The sequence below is a fragment of the Pipistrellus hanaki genome, assembly GCF_964339955.1.
Source record: "Pipistrellus hanaki genome assembly, chromosome: 1".
In the NCBI taxonomy this organism is placed as follows: Eukaryota; Metazoa; Chordata; class Mammalia; order Chiroptera; family Vespertilionidae; genus Pipistrellus; species Pipistrellus hanaki.
In genome coordinates this window covers 169041160-169059870 of record NC_140503.1, presented here as the reverse complement: position 1 = coordinate 169059870, position 18711 = coordinate 169041160, and the positions used below count along the sequence as shown (strand labels likewise).

General features: G+C 38.3%; 1 protein-coding gene across 2 annotated transcripts in view; it reads right to left on the bottom strand.

Moving 5' to 3' along the window:
* The window catches only part of ADAMTS3 (ADAM metallopeptidase with thrombospondin type 1 motif 3), a 237137-nt gene that overhangs the window by 202019 nt on the left and 16407 nt on the right, over positions 1 to 18711 (bottom strand). For both annotated transcript variants that reach the window (XM_084889724.1, XM_084889723.1), the window contains exon 3: positions 10066 to 10472. In XM_084889724.1, coding sequence (XP_084745850.1) covers positions 10066 to 10472 — 407 coding nt within the window. The remainder of the gene's footprint in view (positions 1 to 10065; positions 10473 to 18711) is intronic.

The following is an 18711-nucleotide window of genomic DNA, read 5'->3' as shown; positions in this document are numbered from 1 at the left end:
GCTCTCCAGGAGATCCTGATGCCCACTAAGGTTACAGGCCCCTTGGGGAGAACAATGGCTCTCAACTTCAGTTGCATATCCCTCAAATGCAACATATGAAGAACTCTGCCAGAGAGATGGCTTCATCAACACAGCTGGCACTACATTCTTGTGGTGAGGTAACTGGGTACTTCCCTTTGAGCATGTCCAAGGAACAGTCTCATACATACACAAACACAGTCATGTGCTGCTTAGCAACAGGGACACATTCTGAGAAATCCATAGTTAGGCAATTCGTTATTGTGCAAACATCATAGAAATATTATTATTAATATTATTATATATTATTGTGTGAACATCGTAGAAATCCTATATAATAATAAAGGACTCTGTAATGTCACAACCAATCGCAGTAGGCTGCCTGCACGTGCGTGGCAGGACAAAAATGGGGCGGAAGTGGGGAGGTGCTCAGAGGAGACGGATGATCCTTTGGCGGGGAGAGGAGGGGTGAGAGCCCATAGCACCCCCCTCACCAGTCCTTCACCACCTAACACTCACACTTAGAGCACCCCACTACCCACCTCCCTGGGAAAGGAGCCCAGCGCAGCAGGCAGGAGGCTTCCACACTCTCCTGTGGAGCCATGACAGGGCGGAGTCGCAATGTTCTCCGGAGACAGGGTGGAAGTAGGGAGGCACCCAGAGATGGTGGGACCAGCCCAAGGTGACTGGAGGGACTGAGGGTGGGGCTTAAATCATCCAGAGGGGTCAGGGGCCAGGCCAGGCACGCTGGAACTCTGTGTCGAGAGGTTCGGGTGTCAAGGCAGGGCAGGACCACATGATTTCATGTGCTGGGCTCCTTGTATTATAATAATATATTATCACATAATAGTATAGCAACAAACCTTAGTGCATGTTACTGTACAAAACAACATGAGATTAATCAAGCACAAGAGAAAAAAGCATTCAATCAAGAGACTCGGTACATATGAGATGTGTAAGGCTGCTGATGTCCTAACAGGTCATACTGTTTTACAGAAAACTTATTTTAGAAGTAGAAAGAGTTCTCTCTAAAATACTATTAAGTATTATGGACTGTACTTAATTGTATGTGCTATACTTTTATATGACTGGCAGCACGGTAGGTCTGTGTACATCAGCATGGTCACAAACAGATGAGTACAGCATCACTAGGTGACAAGAATTTTATAGCTCCATTATAATCTTATGGGACCACCATTCTCCATGGGGTCGGTCATTGACAAAAACTTCATTATACAATGCATAACTGTATACTGACATATGTATGTATGTATGTATGTATGTATGTATGTATGTGTGGGTTTTTATACATTATATACATATACATATACATATACACACATATATTTCTCTTTATGTGATTATTTCCACATTTTGTTAGAAGTTCCTCACAGCCTTCATGAACCCAGGACATATATACTTAGGGATTTAAAAATTAATTTTAAAATGTAGAAAAAGCATTATTAGAAAGTGACCACATCTCAAAGTTTAGAAAAGTAACACTAGTGTATGCCATTCCCACTTCAGATTATGATTAATGAATAATGGTCAGCGTGATGCTTTGATTTCTTCCTCGGGGTAAAATGCACTGTCCACAAGGATAAATAAAACACCAAATTAGTTATAGAGTCATAGAAAACACATCAGTCCTAGAATCTCAGGAAGCTTATAGTTAACAATTTCCTAATTTCAGATTCCTGGGCCCAAAAGAACCAGTGGAGGCAGTATATCTGGAATGACTGTTACTGTGTCATAGGCTGAAGGTACAGGTCTATGAACAACTTAATCTTTTTATTGAAAAAATATGAACCAGTGTAGAAAAAGAGTAATTTGTACTCATTGGGAACTTTGACCAGCTAGTGTAAAATGATTCATTACTTAATAAGCATTCTGTCTGGTTTACAAAATATTTCATAATATAAGGGTCCAAAAGGTGGAACAAAAAGAATCACTGATCTAATGCCAACCCACAAGTGTTAAGGATGGGAAAGAGTTAAGAAGGTAGTTCTATAAATACAGCACAATTGTAAAAGCATCCTTATAAATTAATATACTTTCAAGATTGTTCCAAGTGCAGTATATAAAATGGGGCCCCTCCCTGAAAACTGTAGATCAGTGGTGATGGTCTAGGGCCAATATGGCTTGGAGTCTTCCCTCATCATTATGTTAAGTCTAAATGTGGTCCCACAGTTGAAGCCAATGGTGACAATGCATGCAGCTGACCAAATGGAAACAGGTATCTCACAGGGACTTAATTTGAGCTGAACCCGCATCACTATGCTTAGTCTGCATTCTTGTCCTGGCAGCCAGTTAATACCATCCTCGGAGCCAGGCATGCACAATAAAGGACTATATGAAGCTAGGCAGGCAAGCATGAAATATTGGCACCCTCTAAGCAAGATCAAGTATCCTGCAAGCCCAAAGGAAGTATTGCCCCAAGATTCCAATCACTATGTTAAAAGCATAGTGTTTCACAGATAATGCTAAATAAAACGTTTCCCACTGTGTTTGGTTGCTAACATTTGCAGAATCTCTCACTAAGTGCTGTTCTTCATTTTCTCTTGGGCTTCACATGCTCAGACTGGGTCCTGCCATGTTCATATGACACCCCGGCATCTAATAGCACAGTCCTCTCAATCTATAAAGAACTTCCACTTAGGGACATCACCAGACAAAAGTAAGCCTTCCAGAAATCTCATACATTTAAACTGGGGTTGGCAAGTCCTATCACTTCATTTAAAAAAATATCAAGCTTTCTTTGATAATGCCATTTAATTTAAAAAATGAATTTTCCGGTAGTTTGAGCTAGGGACCCACCATGCCCTTTTTATTTCTATCTCACGTCAACTGTTTCCACAAAGTTATAGAAAATGCATACTCCTGTTTGTATGTTAAAAAAAAAAACCCTCTAGTATGAAAAGAATGGATATAAGATATAAGATAGCATATTAACCACCATCACCTAATGAAAGAGATATGAAATGAACAAAGTTGGGAAGACTATGAACAATAGTATAGCCAAGCTAATGCCGTAGAATTCTTAGTCACTCTCAAAAAAATTTTTTTTTAAAAAGGCTCACTCTGAGATTCATAATTTAAAATATTTGATCAAATGTACAGCTTGAGAGGAATGTTAAAATTGTGACTTGTGTCTGGTTAATTCCATTCTAGCCAGGATATGGCATCTATCACACTAATAAGGAAAATGTTTCCTAAAAATGAAGTAGTTTCCTGCACGGTGCACTGAATGATCAAGTGTTCATTATGTGAAACCTAAGTATTGTAATAACAACAGTAAGAGGGCAAGCATTGTCACTATATCTTTGTCAACACTGAAGAATCTAATAAGTGGAGAAATATATTTTCACTTCATGTTTCTAAGTAGAACCTCCGGAAGAACTTTCTATGTGGCAGAGCTCTATATAAATAAGATGGAAAGTAGTGAGTTTCCCATCCTTAGAAGTCTTCAGAGCAGAGGTTGGAGTACCACACAGAGAAAAATATGATAAAGGAGCTCTGTATCTGGTGGAGAAGATGATCTGAAAATTACAGGATTCTCACCAAGGTATTCACTTCAGAGAAGACTTTTTTCCACAAATTAGATCACAAGTTAGGTAAACTAACTGCAGTGTTTCTTACTTTGCAACCTTAATTATCATTATTAATCACAAAATCTTGAGGACCAATAATTACAGACAGAAAAAAGAGGGTACTTAACAATCATTGGTTTCCTAGGAGCCAGACTGTGTGAAAGATGCATTAACGTTCTCCGTAAGGTCTTGCTAAAACTGTCTGGTTAGGTGCCTAGAGCTGAAACAAGGTTTCACTCCATTGTTCCTCAGAACTTCAGGGTCTTCTAAATCAACATGTAAACCTTGAAAACACAGATATCCCTCTTATCCCATCAATAAAGTGCATGACACCTATATACATGTTCCACAGAAGGAAAAGGTGAAAGGTGACTGGCCATTGGTGATCAGGTTCTTCTCATAAAAAGCAGATGTTCAAATGTTAATATCTAAAGACCAGCGCTAGAAAGCCCTCTTTTCTAAATCCATGATAAATAGCTGCAGAGTTGTATCTATTTTTAGTATCAAACACTTCATTTACTAGATGAAACTGTATTTACAATCACTGGTCAAATGTTCTCAATCCCAAGTATACTATTTCATAATAATTTTCTAAATAGACTTCTTAAAAAATGCCTCTACAGATAGACTTTCTGAAAGAGGCGTGACAAGAATATGTTTTTAAAAATATATATTTTATTGATTTTTTTTTACAGAGAGAAGGGAGAGGGATAGAGAGTTAGAAACATAAATGAGAGAGAAACATCAACCAGCTGCCTCCTGCACAACCCCCAATGGGGATGTGCCCACAACCAAGGTACATGCCCCTGACTGGAATAGAACCTGGACCCTTCAGTCCACAGGCCGACGTTCTATCCACTGAGCCAAACCGGTTTCGGCAAGAATATGTTTTTGAAGGTATCAAATCCCAAAGCAAAAGTCTTACAACAAGGAAATCTTAAGGTTGCTTTCTATCTGAGTTAGTGAATGAAGACTTAATTTGGCCATGCCCCAAACCTAAAAAGCATAATGTATCTCCAGTATTAACCAAATGTGGTTAATACTGGAGATACATTAGATGATCTGAAAATTACAGGATTCTCACCAAGGTATTCACTTCAGAGAAGACTTTTTTCCACAAATTAGATCACAAGTTAGGTAAACTAACTGCAGTGTTTCTTACTTTGCAACCTTAATTATCATAATTATCATAATGTATCTCCAGTATTAACCATAATGTATCTCCAGTATTAACCAAGTATTAATCAGATATTTTAGAAAAGAGGTTCTGTTTGTGTTTCCCAAATTGTTAACCTTAAGCGTCCAATACCTCCTGCCCTAACAGTGATGGTTGCTGTTAGATGTGTCAGGAGTGGTCTGGAAGGAGAGTAAGACAAGAAGACAAGGAACCAGGAGGAGGAACATCTCACACCTTGCTTTTTTTTTTTTTTTTAATATATTTTATTGATTTTTTTACAGAGAGGAAGGGAGAGAGATAGAAACGTGGATGAGAGAGAAACATCGACCAGTTGCCTCTTGCACACCCCCTACTGGGGATGTGCCTGCAACCAAGATACATGCCCTTGACCGGAATCGAACCCGGGACCTTTCAGTCCGCAGACCGACGCTCTACCACTGAGCCAAACCGGTTTCGGCTCACACCTTGCTTTTTAACCAAGGCCTTTCTTGAGTTTATCCATGATACATATTATTTTATTAGATAACCACTAGTGATTTCATAGGACGGAGAAATTCCAAATGTTAGAAAAAAAGTTGAAAACTTCTGTCCTAGAACAGCTCCCTGGATCAACTCATGAGGAAATCACTGAACTGGATAACCCAAAAGAACCATCACCAGTCAGTTCTTCCACTCCCAACCAGTTTCCTCTAATGATAACCCAGGAGAATTAACAAAGCCATATTGTTCAAGCAAGCCTAGAAAAAAATCCAGTTTCCTTATGTTATGAAATAGATGCCATAAATCCTACTAACCAAACAATCCTTTATTTTGGCAAATTTGTAGACCACAAAATAGGATTGTGAGCTGCCACTACTGCTAGGGGAGATTTAATGGTGTCACAGAGCAAATGCCAGGGATCTGTGGAGGAAAGAAATCTATTTTCAGCTGGGATTCTCAGCCAGAAGTGTCTCCCCACTGAGAAGAGTGTGAAATGCCTGCCATCACCCTGACTGTTGACCACTGGACCCTCACCTCAAAGATGTAAAAGCAAAATGGTAAAGCATGTCAACCCCTCCAGCCAAAAACCACCAGGAGCTCATCGGCAGTGGACAAGCAGGGTTTATTGCAAATTGCATGGAGGGAGAATAACATTAACATCTCAGTAATAAGAAGTGTCAGGAAAAAAACCTATTAACAGGATATAGGCTTTGGTTGGGTGATTCGAGGAAGAACCCAGAAGAGCAGGGCTTTGTTCTAGATTGGATGCTGTCAGAAAGCCAGAACACGTCTATGACTGAGTATCTCAATAATTCTTTTTTTTAAAATATATTTTATTGATTTTTTACAGAGAGGAAGAGGGAGGGATAGAGAGTTAGAAACATCGATGAGAGAGAAACATCGATCAGCTGCCTCCTGCATACCCCCTACTGGGGACGTGCCCACAACCAAGGCACATGCCCTTGACCGGAATTGAACCTGGGCCCTTCAGTCCACAGGCCGACTCTCTATCCACTGAGCCAAACCGGTTTCAGCTCTCAATAATTCTTACCTATAAGTGGGATACACAAGAGCAGGAATAAAGTTGTAACTTAAAGAATTAGAAGTCACTCATAAATGGTAATCTTGGCAAAGACTAGAAAAAAGTCATGCTAGACAGGAACAGACATTGTTCTTGGTTCACTAGGTGAGAATCGTTGATTCTTTGTGCAGAAAACTTTGATGTTGATTTCAGAAATATAAAGAATCATATTTTAGTTATTAAGCATGTCTAGATCACAGTCTAGACCAGGGATGAGGAACGTTTTTTCTGCCAAAGGCCATTTGGATATTTATAACAACATTTGTGGGCCATACTAACTTATAAACTTAAAAATTAGCCTGCTATATTTGATCCAACATTTAATTAACTCATCCCTAATGCCTTGGCAGGGCCAGACCAAATGGTTTCATGGGCCTTATATCGTTTGAAGGCCGGATGTTCCCCACCCCTATTCTAGACCATGGCTCTGGATATATCACTCCAATAATTTCTCTGCCCTCTTCAATGTTAAAGTACCTTTCCTGTAATCATTTTGCACAGTTACCTGGAATAGGGTATTTTGGTCAAGTTTAGGGTATCCAGAGGTAAAAATAAGTAAAAGCCATTGCTTGCTTTTCAAACTATCTGTGGTGAAGAAACAGTTTCTTTTCTCCCCACTTGACCTCATACTAATAATTTCGTAAATACAATAAAAACTAATATCTAGAAAAAAAGTAAAATAAAATAAGACACAAAAAAACCCAGGCCCATTTTTTATTAGAACCAACACAAATACAATAACTGTCAAATTGCTATATAAGTTTCTATATAATGTCTCACTTGCTATATTTATCTTGTCACAAACATTCAAAAAGGAATTAACCCTTATCCTTTTTAACTATTTCAAAAAATCCAAGAGGACGAAAGACTTCCAAGCCCTTTTTATGTGGCCAGTATTATCCTAATTCCAAAAACAGATAAAGACACTTCAAAATAAAAAAAAAATTACAGACCAATATCCCTAAAGAACATAGATGCTAAAATCCTCAAAAAATATTTGGATCCAGCAACACATTAAGATCATACACCATGATCAAGTGTTATTTACTCCAGAGATGCAAAGCTGGTACAGTATTCACAAATCCATAAATGTGATACATCAAAAATAAAATGAATGCTAAAAATCACATGATCATATCAATAGATTCAGAAAAAGCATTAGACAAAATATAGTGCCTGTTTATGATAACAACTCTCAGCAAAGAGGAAATAGAGAGACTATGCCTCAACATACAAACTTACAACCAACATCTTACTCAATGGGCAAAAACTACAAGTGTTTCCCTTAAGATAAGGAACACAACAGGGTTATCCGCCTTCACCATTCTCCTTCAAAATAGTACGGGAAATCCTACCAACAGTGATCAGGCAAGAAAAAATAAATAAAAGGCATCAAAATTGGAAAGAAAGAAGTAAAACTGCCATTATTCACAAATGACATGATATTATACACAGAAAACCCTAAATACTCCACCAAAAAACTTCTAGATTTAATAAATGACTGTGGCAAAGTAGTATACAAAATTATCATCCAGAAATGGATGGCATTTTTTTACACCAATAATGAACTCTCAGAAAGATAAATTAAACAAATAACCCCAATGACCATTGCAACAACAACAAAAAATAACATACCTGGGAATAAACTTAACCAAGGAAAATCATAGGACATTGAAAAGAAAATGGAGGAAGATACAAACAAGTGGGAGTATATACCATGTTCATAGACTGGAAGAATTAACATCATTCAAATATCTACCCAAAGCAATCCCTATTAAAATACCAATGGTACAGTTCACAGATCTACATTCCAAAAATTTAGATGGAACCAAAAAGAAACCCCAAATAGCCTCAGCAATCTTCAGAAAGAACAACAAAGTTCTTTATAGTTTTGATATCAAACTATACTATAAAGCCATTTAAATTTTAAAAATAGCCTTGTACTGACAGAAGAATAGGCATATAGACCAATGGAGCAGAATAGAGAACCCAGAAATCAACCCATGCCAATATGGTCAATTAATATTTGACAAAGGAGGCAAGAGCATACAATAAAGTATGATAGTCTTATCAATAAATGGTGCTGGGAAAATTGGACAGGTACATGCAAAAAGAAAAAAGAAAAATGAAACTAGACCACAAACTTATACCATACACTAGAATAAACTTAAAATGGGGAAAAAAAAGACTTAAATAAAAGTCACAAAACTATTAAAAGTTTCTAGAAGAAAACTATAAAAGTCCTAGAAGAAAGCATGGGCAATAAAGTCTCAAAACATCTCACATAGCAATATTTTCACCAATACATCTCCTAGAATAAGAAAAATGAAGAAAAAAATAGGACTACATCAAACTAAAAAGCATCTGCACATCAAAAAAGCCACCAAAATCAAAAGGGAACCCACTCAATGGGAGAACATATTCATCAACGATATATAAGAAATTAATTTTCAAAATATATAAAGAAGTCATACAGCCGAAACCGGTTTGGCTCAGTGGATAGAACGTCGGCCTACAGACATAAAGGTCCCAGGTTCGATTCCAGTCAAGGGCATGTGCCTTGGTTGCGGACACATCCCCAGTGGGGGGGGGAGGGGAGGGGGAGGGGGGAGCTGATCTATGTTTCTCTCTCATAGATGTTTCTAACTCTCTATCCTTCTCCCTTCCTCTCTGTAGAAAATCAATAAAATATATTTTTTTAAAAAGAAGTCATACAAACAGTCCAATTTAACAATGAGCAAAGGACTGAATAGACACTTCTCCAAAGAAGATATACAGATGGCCAATAGACATATGAAAAAATGTTCAACATCACTAATCATCTTAGGTATAGAGAGGATATTACAAAATATTCACAGTACTGGTGGAGGACCAAGGTAGGGTAATTATAAGCAGGAATGTAAGGAATATTTTGAGAACTCTTAGAAGCAGTGGCAAAACAAAGGGAATAGGTCTGAACTCCCAAGAAACAGCAGCCTGGCAACCATAGAAAGGAAAAATGGTTGCTCTTTTTTAAACAAAGACTTGGAGTCAACTGTGGATAGAAAAGGCATAAACATTGACACTCTTTTCAAATAACATCTGGGGATACAACATAAATAAAAATATCTCACATCTGCAGAGTGTACAAAGAAGGGTCAGTTACTATTGGATTCAACCTTAAAACTAAAGAACAATGTATGGGTATTTTACTTCAAGAAAAAGGGAAATAATGAATCAAAGCTACCATACAGAAACAACCACATAAAGTAATGCTATTTGAACAAATTGTGACATTAAGATCTGCTCATTTCCCATTTTAGCATTCTGTGGGGAAATGAAAAAAATGCTTTCAAAATACTTTCTTTAAGAAAATACCCAAAGTTTCCACATAAGAAGTATAATATTATCATTTTGGAGTTATCTGTGTTTCTATTAGAAAGTTTTCAGAGTGCTTTGAAAGAAATAAGGAAATAAAATTCCCCAATGTAACACAAGTGAAAACATAAGCAAAAAATATTAAAATAGCTGTCTTTTGTTTCTTGGAATAATGTCTCCATGTCAAAATTGAGCCAAAGCACACATCTTTGACAGTAAAATGTGTTCTACTGCTTCCTCCTGAATTTAAAATATTATAATGAGGCTTCCTTTCCACCTCTACCTTCCAAACCATGCTGGAGCCATGGTACACTCCCAAACACCTGCAAACATATACACACACAAGAGGGAATGAGTCTTACCAGACCATCACAGTTGTTAATGGCAACAGAGGTTCCTGGAATGTCCATGATGTCACCCACGTAAGCACAGTTAGTCTGCAAAGGCTCTGTTTTCCAGATTCTTTCAGAAGCACTTCCTGGTTGACGATCATTAACTGGGTCGGTTATATTCCCAGGCACCGGAGAGGTTTCTTGCCATTCCACAACAGCCCCAGGAGCTATGAGCTGAGTGTTGGGCTTTAGTCGCAGATGAAAATCTCTTCCAAATGCCGTGATATTAAAGAACAATTGCTCAGAGTTGGAAGACACGTCCCTTGTTGACCTCTTTTTGTGATTTGCAGAAAGAATATGAGAGAGATAGTGTCCTTCTAGATTTGTGCTGACTGGAGTCACCAGCTCATACTCTTTGTGTCTCTTTATTGGTGAATCTGTGGAGTGAAAAATAGAATTGTAGGACCCTGTGCAACAAGAGAACACAGCACAAGCATAAAGTGCCCAACTCACAAGACTGCACTCTCAATACACATAATGGGTATATCTCTGAATCATCTCTTAAGTATTACATTTCTCATAACTCAAATCATTTCTCAAATGGCCTGAGGCAACTGTGTTCAACAAATCTTTTTTTTACTTTTTAAAAAAGTTTATTATAATGCATATCTCATTTATATATTTAAGAACATGAACGTAAGTTCCCATTAACTGCATCTGGCTTGCTTATAATCAAGACACATTCCCAGTTATTTCTGCTTAACTGACACATGCTACAAACTTTAAAAAGTTTCTGTTATGTAGAAATTTTTTCTTTTTATTTCAATATGTTTTCCTATAAGAGTAAAATTTATATTAGTTACAACAGCTACTCTATGTTGCATATACCATGACCTGTAATTTAAACACTGTAGTACATACACATTTTTTCCATCATAACAACCCTAACAATCATACTTCAGAGATGAGGAAACTGAGAATCACAAGGTATGTGTACAAGGTCAAATAACTGTGAAGCTCAGATATAGATCCAACTGCTACTCCCAAGCCCATATCCTCATTCTACAACATCATGCCATGTCCCATAAATCACAGAACATTTTCAGAAAATGAGGAAATAAGTTAAAAAAAGAAGAAATAATTATCTATAAATTGAATATGCAGATATTACTAGTTAGTCAAGAGCAAATGGCATTGTCATTTTGCACAGTATTCCTTACATGGGACAGACACTCACTTGAGTATAAAAGTGTATTTGGGATCCACCTGACAACATGGGTGGCCACTTACATGTTAAATTGAATTTCAAAATTAGAACTTAATTCCCCTAGTTTAGCCAATATTATGTCTGCTAAAATGAATATTATGTCTGCTAAAATGCAAGCATCTTGGGAAAGATACACTGAATGAACCAATTATCCCTTAATAGAAATGGTTTTAAAGGCAGAAGACAGTGGATACTGAAGGAAATAAGAAGGCAACAATGAAAAAAGAGGCCCAGCTAGCATGGCTCAGTAACTGAACATTGACCTATGAACCAGCCGGTTATGGTCAGATTCCTGGTCAGGGCATATGCCCAGGTTCTGGGCTTGACCCTCAATAGGGACATGAAGGCAGCCAATCAATTATTTTCTCTCATCATTGGTGTTTCTATCTCTCCCTCTCCCTTCCTCTCTGAAATCAATAAAAATACATTTTTTAAAAAGAATGAAGAAGAAAAAAAAAACAGAATGGAAAAAGAAAACATGGAAAGGGAAATTTGAGAATATAAATTAAAGAGTTCCCCACCTTCAGAATTCTAATCTTAGACTAGTCCAATAGTGTGTTAAAGTACCTTAAAAAATTATATGATTCACAAATACTGTTCACTTATAGGAACACATGTCATTCAATAGAGTTTGAGACCCATAATTGAACCTACAATCTATAATGTTAAATATCCTTATAGAATCACTATGTTTTCATTATTTTCCCTGATTTTTAAATACATACCTACTTCAAATGATGTGTAGAGTACCAGAAGACAAATGAAGTCATTTTGCAACTTGGAAATTTCTTAAGTGCATGTTTGTAATCATTAGGCCACTCGTAATGACCAATGGATTTAAACAAAATCTCTCTCTTTAAAAATGAAGAGTAAGTAACCTGGTTGTAAATATTCAATAGGCAGAGGAGTAAGACTGTCCTAGCACAGAAAAAAGTGAATCCCAGTTCCAACCCTGGAGCCTAACTTTGCCACCCTGTACCATCGGTGCTCCATGTCATAGCCAAGGACTAATAGTAGATATTACTGAAAGCACAGGTACAGAGGTTGGTCTCCCTGCAACCAAATCTCTGGTGAATACTTTTGTAAGTTCTGGTTCAGGGAAAGAACTTGAAATTTTAGGGGGTGAACTCAAGTGTCGCAGGAGTGGAGTGACGGAGGGGAAAGTTCCCATAGTAAACGAATGATGAATCGGAATCTTGGATGTGGACTGACAAAGCTTGCCCCCAATAAATTCCTTGAGGATAAGAACTCCCCATTCAACCTGGCATTCCCAATGTACTCTAATAGCTGATTTTATACTTGCTAGGATCTCTTGTCAATAGAATGTATTTGATGTGTGTTAAGGTGGTGATGCAGGTAACTAAAGAGCCTTTGCTTTGTCTAGGCCCGTGGTTGGCAAACTGTGGCTTGCAAGCCACATGCAGCTCTTTGGTCCCTTGAGTGTGGCTCTTCCACAAAATATCACAGCCTGGGCGAGTCTATTTTGAAGATGTAGAGTTGCAAGAAGTTTAAGTTTTAAAAATGTGGCTCTCAAAAGAAATTTCAATCGTTGTACTGTTGATATTTGACTCTGTTGATTAATGAGTTTGCCGACCACTGGTCTTGGCTGCTCTACACTCTGACTTATTATCCCAGGACCTTGAGCATCTGGCTGCACCAATAATCCCAGTTATAACTCTTTCTCTAACCATCTATTTACTGTTCCATGGGAAGGAGAAAGTAATGCTTTATTTTAATGTATGGATTTCCCATCTCTGCTGAAGGGAATTCACACAACCAAAGTCTAGACTCTAGACAATATACTGATGCCTGGATTAAGTGACTGGAGAAGTAGAAAATCTAAGAATACAGGGAGGCTCCTCCTCACCCAGAGCCTCACCCTTACGCATTCCAGATTCCCTGGGACGGTCCCATGTTCCCTGTCAGACAGCATGTCCTGGAATTTTTTTCAAAATAAAGATGGTGTATTGCTATAGAGCTTTGTCATCTCTAATGCTAAATAGTAAATCATTGCTAAAATGTGCACACAAGAAACATTTCTGAAATTAAACCCTGAGTGAGTCCACTTCCAGGTGGAAATTAAGGTTATCAAGGGAAAAGATGCACTCAGTAACCTCTCAGGCTACCTTCCCTTGATGGTAAGCTTATGAATTGACACAGTAGCTACCCAATTATTTGCCATCTATTAGAATAAACACTGGACTGCCCTTTGTGCTCGAGAATATATCATCTCTAATTCTCACAACACTCGCAGTAGGTAGGTGTTATTATCTTAGATGGCCTGTCACTAGCCAGCAAGAAGCCAAATGAAAATTTCAATTCTGATCATTTTGAAACTGAAGATCATGCTTCTATGCTCTTACTCACTTCATATTACTGTCAACTTCTAATTTAAAATCTGATTTATAAAGGAAAACTACCACAAGAATGATTACACTCTGCCTACCCACAGCCAGTCAACCAAATTTTCCTCTAGTGTAGCTTCAAACATTTTGGTAAAAGGCTCTTAAATTCTCAGTCTTTGGGAGGAGGGGGGAGAAAAAAAAAAAAAAGAGTGATGGGTAAAGCTCAAAGATGTCAAAAGTATTTAATCTCAGTAAAATTACATAAGAAAACTAAATCATATCCAATGTTACTTTGCTGCATTCAGAAATTAGACATTTCACAGGCCCAAATACTTCTGTAAAGCAATATAGCCTATCATATAGTTAAGGAATGAACTACAGTGTCAAAAAGCAGCTAGTTAACATATGAACCTGAACAAGTTATTTTTCCTTAGACTCAGTTTTCTCATTTGCCAACTGAAGGTTAGTAATAATACCGTGTTTCCCCGAAAATAAGACATCCTCCGAAAATAAGACCTAGCACTTGGAAAGATAAGACATCTCCTGAAAATAAGACCTAGCGCAACTTTGGGAGAAAAAAATTAATATAAGACACTGTCTCATTTTCGGGGAAACAGGGTAGCTCCAACTTCATAGATTTGGTGAGATGATCAAATGAGATTATGCAAAGAAATCAGTAAGGATTAGCTACTTAAATGTAAGCTTGCTACTCATTAAAACAATGCCCATGCGAATTTCAATATATGAAACTATTCAAATGTCAGCTGAGGTGGCTGAAGAGCCACAGCAATAGATATATAAAGGTTTTGTGGCCACTAAGATTCACAAGCATAGAGGGACTGGGGCCACTGTAAAGCCAAGTTGTGCTATTTATCCAAGCATGACTCAGATACAATGAATTTTCCACAATTCACTGGCATCAGTGCACGCATGGTCCATCTCCTTACTGTATGTATGTATTTTCTTCAACATAACCTAAGAGCAAACCCTCCACTGTATACCACTTCCTAGCCCCTCTTGCCTTTGCAAGAACAGTTTCAGCAATTGTCCTCTCTCTCTTTTCTGATCAATTTCCCCAAATCACTAAATCATTCCCACCTGCAAATAAATAAGCTGCCATATTTCCCATCTCTAACCAAACAAAATCTACTTGATGCCACATCCATCTCTAGCTAATCCATTAAATCTCCCCTTTATAGCAAAACACTTCAAAAATTTACTATATTAGATGCCTCCAATTCCCCTCTTCCCATCCTTGTTTCTTTCTCAAATCCACTCTAATTCGTCCTTTGTGTAGGTCACTAGTAACCCCACGGTGCCGAAACCATTGGGCAAGAGTCCACCTTCATACCTGCCGCATGAGCAGCATTTAATCCAGGTTTTTCTTTCCTTCTTGAAATACATTATTTAGCTTCCAAGACACCATTCTCTTCTGGTTCTCCTCTTTCCTCACTGGTCTCCTCTCTTTTTCTCCCTCGCATCCCCTTATTCCCATGAGCTATATACACTGCAGGGACGCAGTAGTGGACTCTTCTGCATTTACCCTCTCTAGTCTGGTGAGCTCATGCCGTCCTGGGACTTTGAATTCCTTCACGATTGTAGATCTCTAGCCCAGGCTTCATCCACGAGCTCTTTTTCTGTCAGTACAATTGCCATGTGGACATTCACTAGGCACCTCGATTTAACATTTCAGAGTAAACGTCCTATCTTCCTGCTTCCAAACATGTCCCTCACCTGTGTCAGTAATTGGCAACTCTATCCTCCCACTTATGCAGACCAAACACTTGATTAAACCATCCTTAACTCTTCTCAGCCACACACCAAATCTCTTCATAAATTCTATGGACTCTGCCTTCAAAATGCCTCCAGACTTGGATCACTGCTTACCACCTCCCATGCTACTACCCTAAGCCAAACCACAATCATCGAACCTCCTAACCATTCCTTCCTTCTACTCTTCCCAGTTATAGGTTATCCTCAATAAAAAAAGCTAGAGTAATTAAAGTCACAGATCATGTCACGCTTTTCCTCCAAACCCATCCCAGAGTAAAACAGCTCACAGCCCAGCATTGGAACTCCTCCCACCTCAAAGTCACTGTACTTGTTGTTTCCTCTGCCCAGTGTCTTCCTCCACAAGACATGTCTCACCCCTCAGTTCCTTCAGGCCTTTACTTAAACGTAACTCTACCACTGAGGTCTGTCCTGACCACCAGTAACCACCTTATCACTCTATGCCCCTTTCATATTACACATTATTCCACAAAACTTGGCATCATCTCAAACTATAAATTTTATTTGCATGTCTATTATTCTTTATACCTACTAGCATGTAAGTAAGCTTCAGAAGGGCAGGGATTTTTTTTTTTTATCTGTTACCTTCACTACAACCCCCCAGTACCTAGTACAGATCTGAAGCTGTTCAATAAATATCAATGAGTGAATAGTAAGTGAATGAATAAGAGCAGTTTGAGACTGAGGAGGTATATAAAGTTCTAAACTGGCCTCCTGGAATGCAGACACAGAGCCCCTCACCCTTAGAAACAGGCAGCAGGAAATCATCCTTCACTTTGCAATCCCATTGGCTATTCATAGAATTAAAACTATACAGATCAAAAATAAAAATGACCTTGAAAAATCATCCAATATTTGCCTCTTCCTTACAATTCAGGCATCTCAATTAGATAGCATTATTTCTGCTTGGGTGAGAGGTAGAGTACGTTAACCTGCTCCTACTCTCTGTGAGGGGAGTTTTTTCTGAGTAGTCCAGGCCTCTTCGTCCCCATTAACTCACCCTTCCCCCCAGTAGAAAAGAGTGAAGTATGTGATTGGTAAGTCTGGGAAAAAGAAGTTTACAGAGCTCAGCACCTCCCTCATCATTCTTCTCCCTGGGAAGGATCATGATAAGGAGCACATGTTCTCTTCCACGTCCCCAGGGACAGGCCCTGTCCCAGCCAGAGATATGCACCCTCAGCCAGAACATGGCCCAAGCAAGTGAGATCCCCATGCTTCCTCCCAGCCTCTTTGTAAAAGAGATTTTCACAATGTCTTTAGACTATTTTTCAACTTGTTCAGATCATCTCAAAAACTTGAACTACCTTTAAGAAAAAGTATTGTCACATCTCTACAGGCAATCTAATTATAACACTAACAATTCTCCTTGCCAGGGAATGCTCACACATCTAATTCCTCATTCTAGAGTTTAACTTAATGCCTTCTTCTCCTTCGTGCTGCATGGAACAAAAAAACAAAAAACATTCTTGTGTAAATACATATGTATGTATGTGAAATATGTGTATATCTGAACACACACAAATATTACACAATGTGCATCAAAGGATTTGAGGGCTCAATGTTCTGTGTCCATATAAAAGACCTTGAAGCTATCAGACTTTCTGTTTTAATATCTGTTTGACTTTCCCAATTAATTTCCAAACTCTAATCATTTCTGAGACTTTTGGTCATTCACCCATGTTTGTGTTGAAGCATGATACCCCACACATAATAGACCTCATTAAATATAGGTTAAAAGAGAAAAATAAGTTGCCTCAAACTGAAACCTAAATAGGACAGTTCTCTGCTGGAGAATAATGTCTTACATGCTCTTCCCCCTTAAAATGTCTAAAGCAAATTTCTCATTTTACTTGAATATTTATTATAGTTTGCCTTCCTGACTTCATTCTTTGTTCATGAGGTACTGAATCTCCCAGGCTGAGAATATTGACTTCATTTTCACTTTCCCCCCAGTTAACATCATTTAAGTCCTACTGATTTATCCTTAGAAGTTTCTTCCCTTTCTTCCAATCACCTTCAAGTCCTCAACACCTCACACCAAAACGCCACAAGTGCCAAGTTTTAATCCCCACATATAATTCTTTCTCACTACCAACTATTAAATAAATTGTACCAAAGTATTATCTAAATTATTGCCAGGAAAATTGTTTCAAAGACCCACATTTGAAATGCCTAGATTTCAGCATCCAACACCAGATTGCAGCTTTGTGTCTCCCAGGCAGCTCCAAACCCATCACAAGTGGCAACCATCTGCAGATCACTTTGTAACTCATACCAAGTGACTCAGGGCAAGGCACAGGCAGCAGAAGACCTTGGCCTAAACCTCCAAAGAGGTCCCAGAACCAACGCACCAGGTGGCCAGGTTCAGACCACACCAGAGTACCACCTAATCACCTCTATAATGACACTCAAAGAGCAGATTCAGCAAGCACCATAGCCCTGCTAAAGTGAATCATGCTCCATAAAGTCAGCCCTACATAACAGCTCTTCCACTGTAGTCAGGGCCAGCCCTGACAACCAATCAGCCTGAGGGTCAATTCTTCCCATGGATGTGCCAATAGCAATCAAGGTTCAACTTCAACAAAGAACACACCTAAAGCACCTGATTAAGGTGATCAGAGAGATTGTGCCACCAGGCCGCACAGAACACCTTTTATCTAAGGCCAACCTTTCAATATTGGGAGATATAACAGCTCTACTAGTACATAGAAACAAACACATGAAGACAGCTAAAATGAGGACACAATGAAACATTTTCCAAATTAAAGAACAGGGGAAAACATCAGAAGAAATAACTAAACAAAATGAAAATAAGCAATCTACCATATACAGAATTTAAAATACTCATATCAGTGATAACTTCATCAAATAGATAGAAAGCATTAAAAGAGGAGATAGAGAACATAAAAATGAACCAGTCAGAAATGAAAAATACAATTACTAAAATGAAACATACATTAGGGAATCAACAGTAGACTAGATGAAGTAGAGGACTGAGTCAGCAATTTGGAAGATAAGGTACAGAAAATACAATCTGAACAGCAACAAGAAAAAAAAATGAGGATTAAGGGGCCTCTGGACTACATCAGGTATACCAACATTTGTATCATAGGGGTACCAAAAGAAGAAGAGAAACAGCAAGAAATTGAAAACCTATTTAAAGAAATAATGACTGAAAACTTCCCTAACCTGTTGAAGGAAATAGAGATACAAACCCAGGAAGTACAGAGAGTCCCAAACAAGATGAACCCAAAGAAGCCCACACCAAGACAC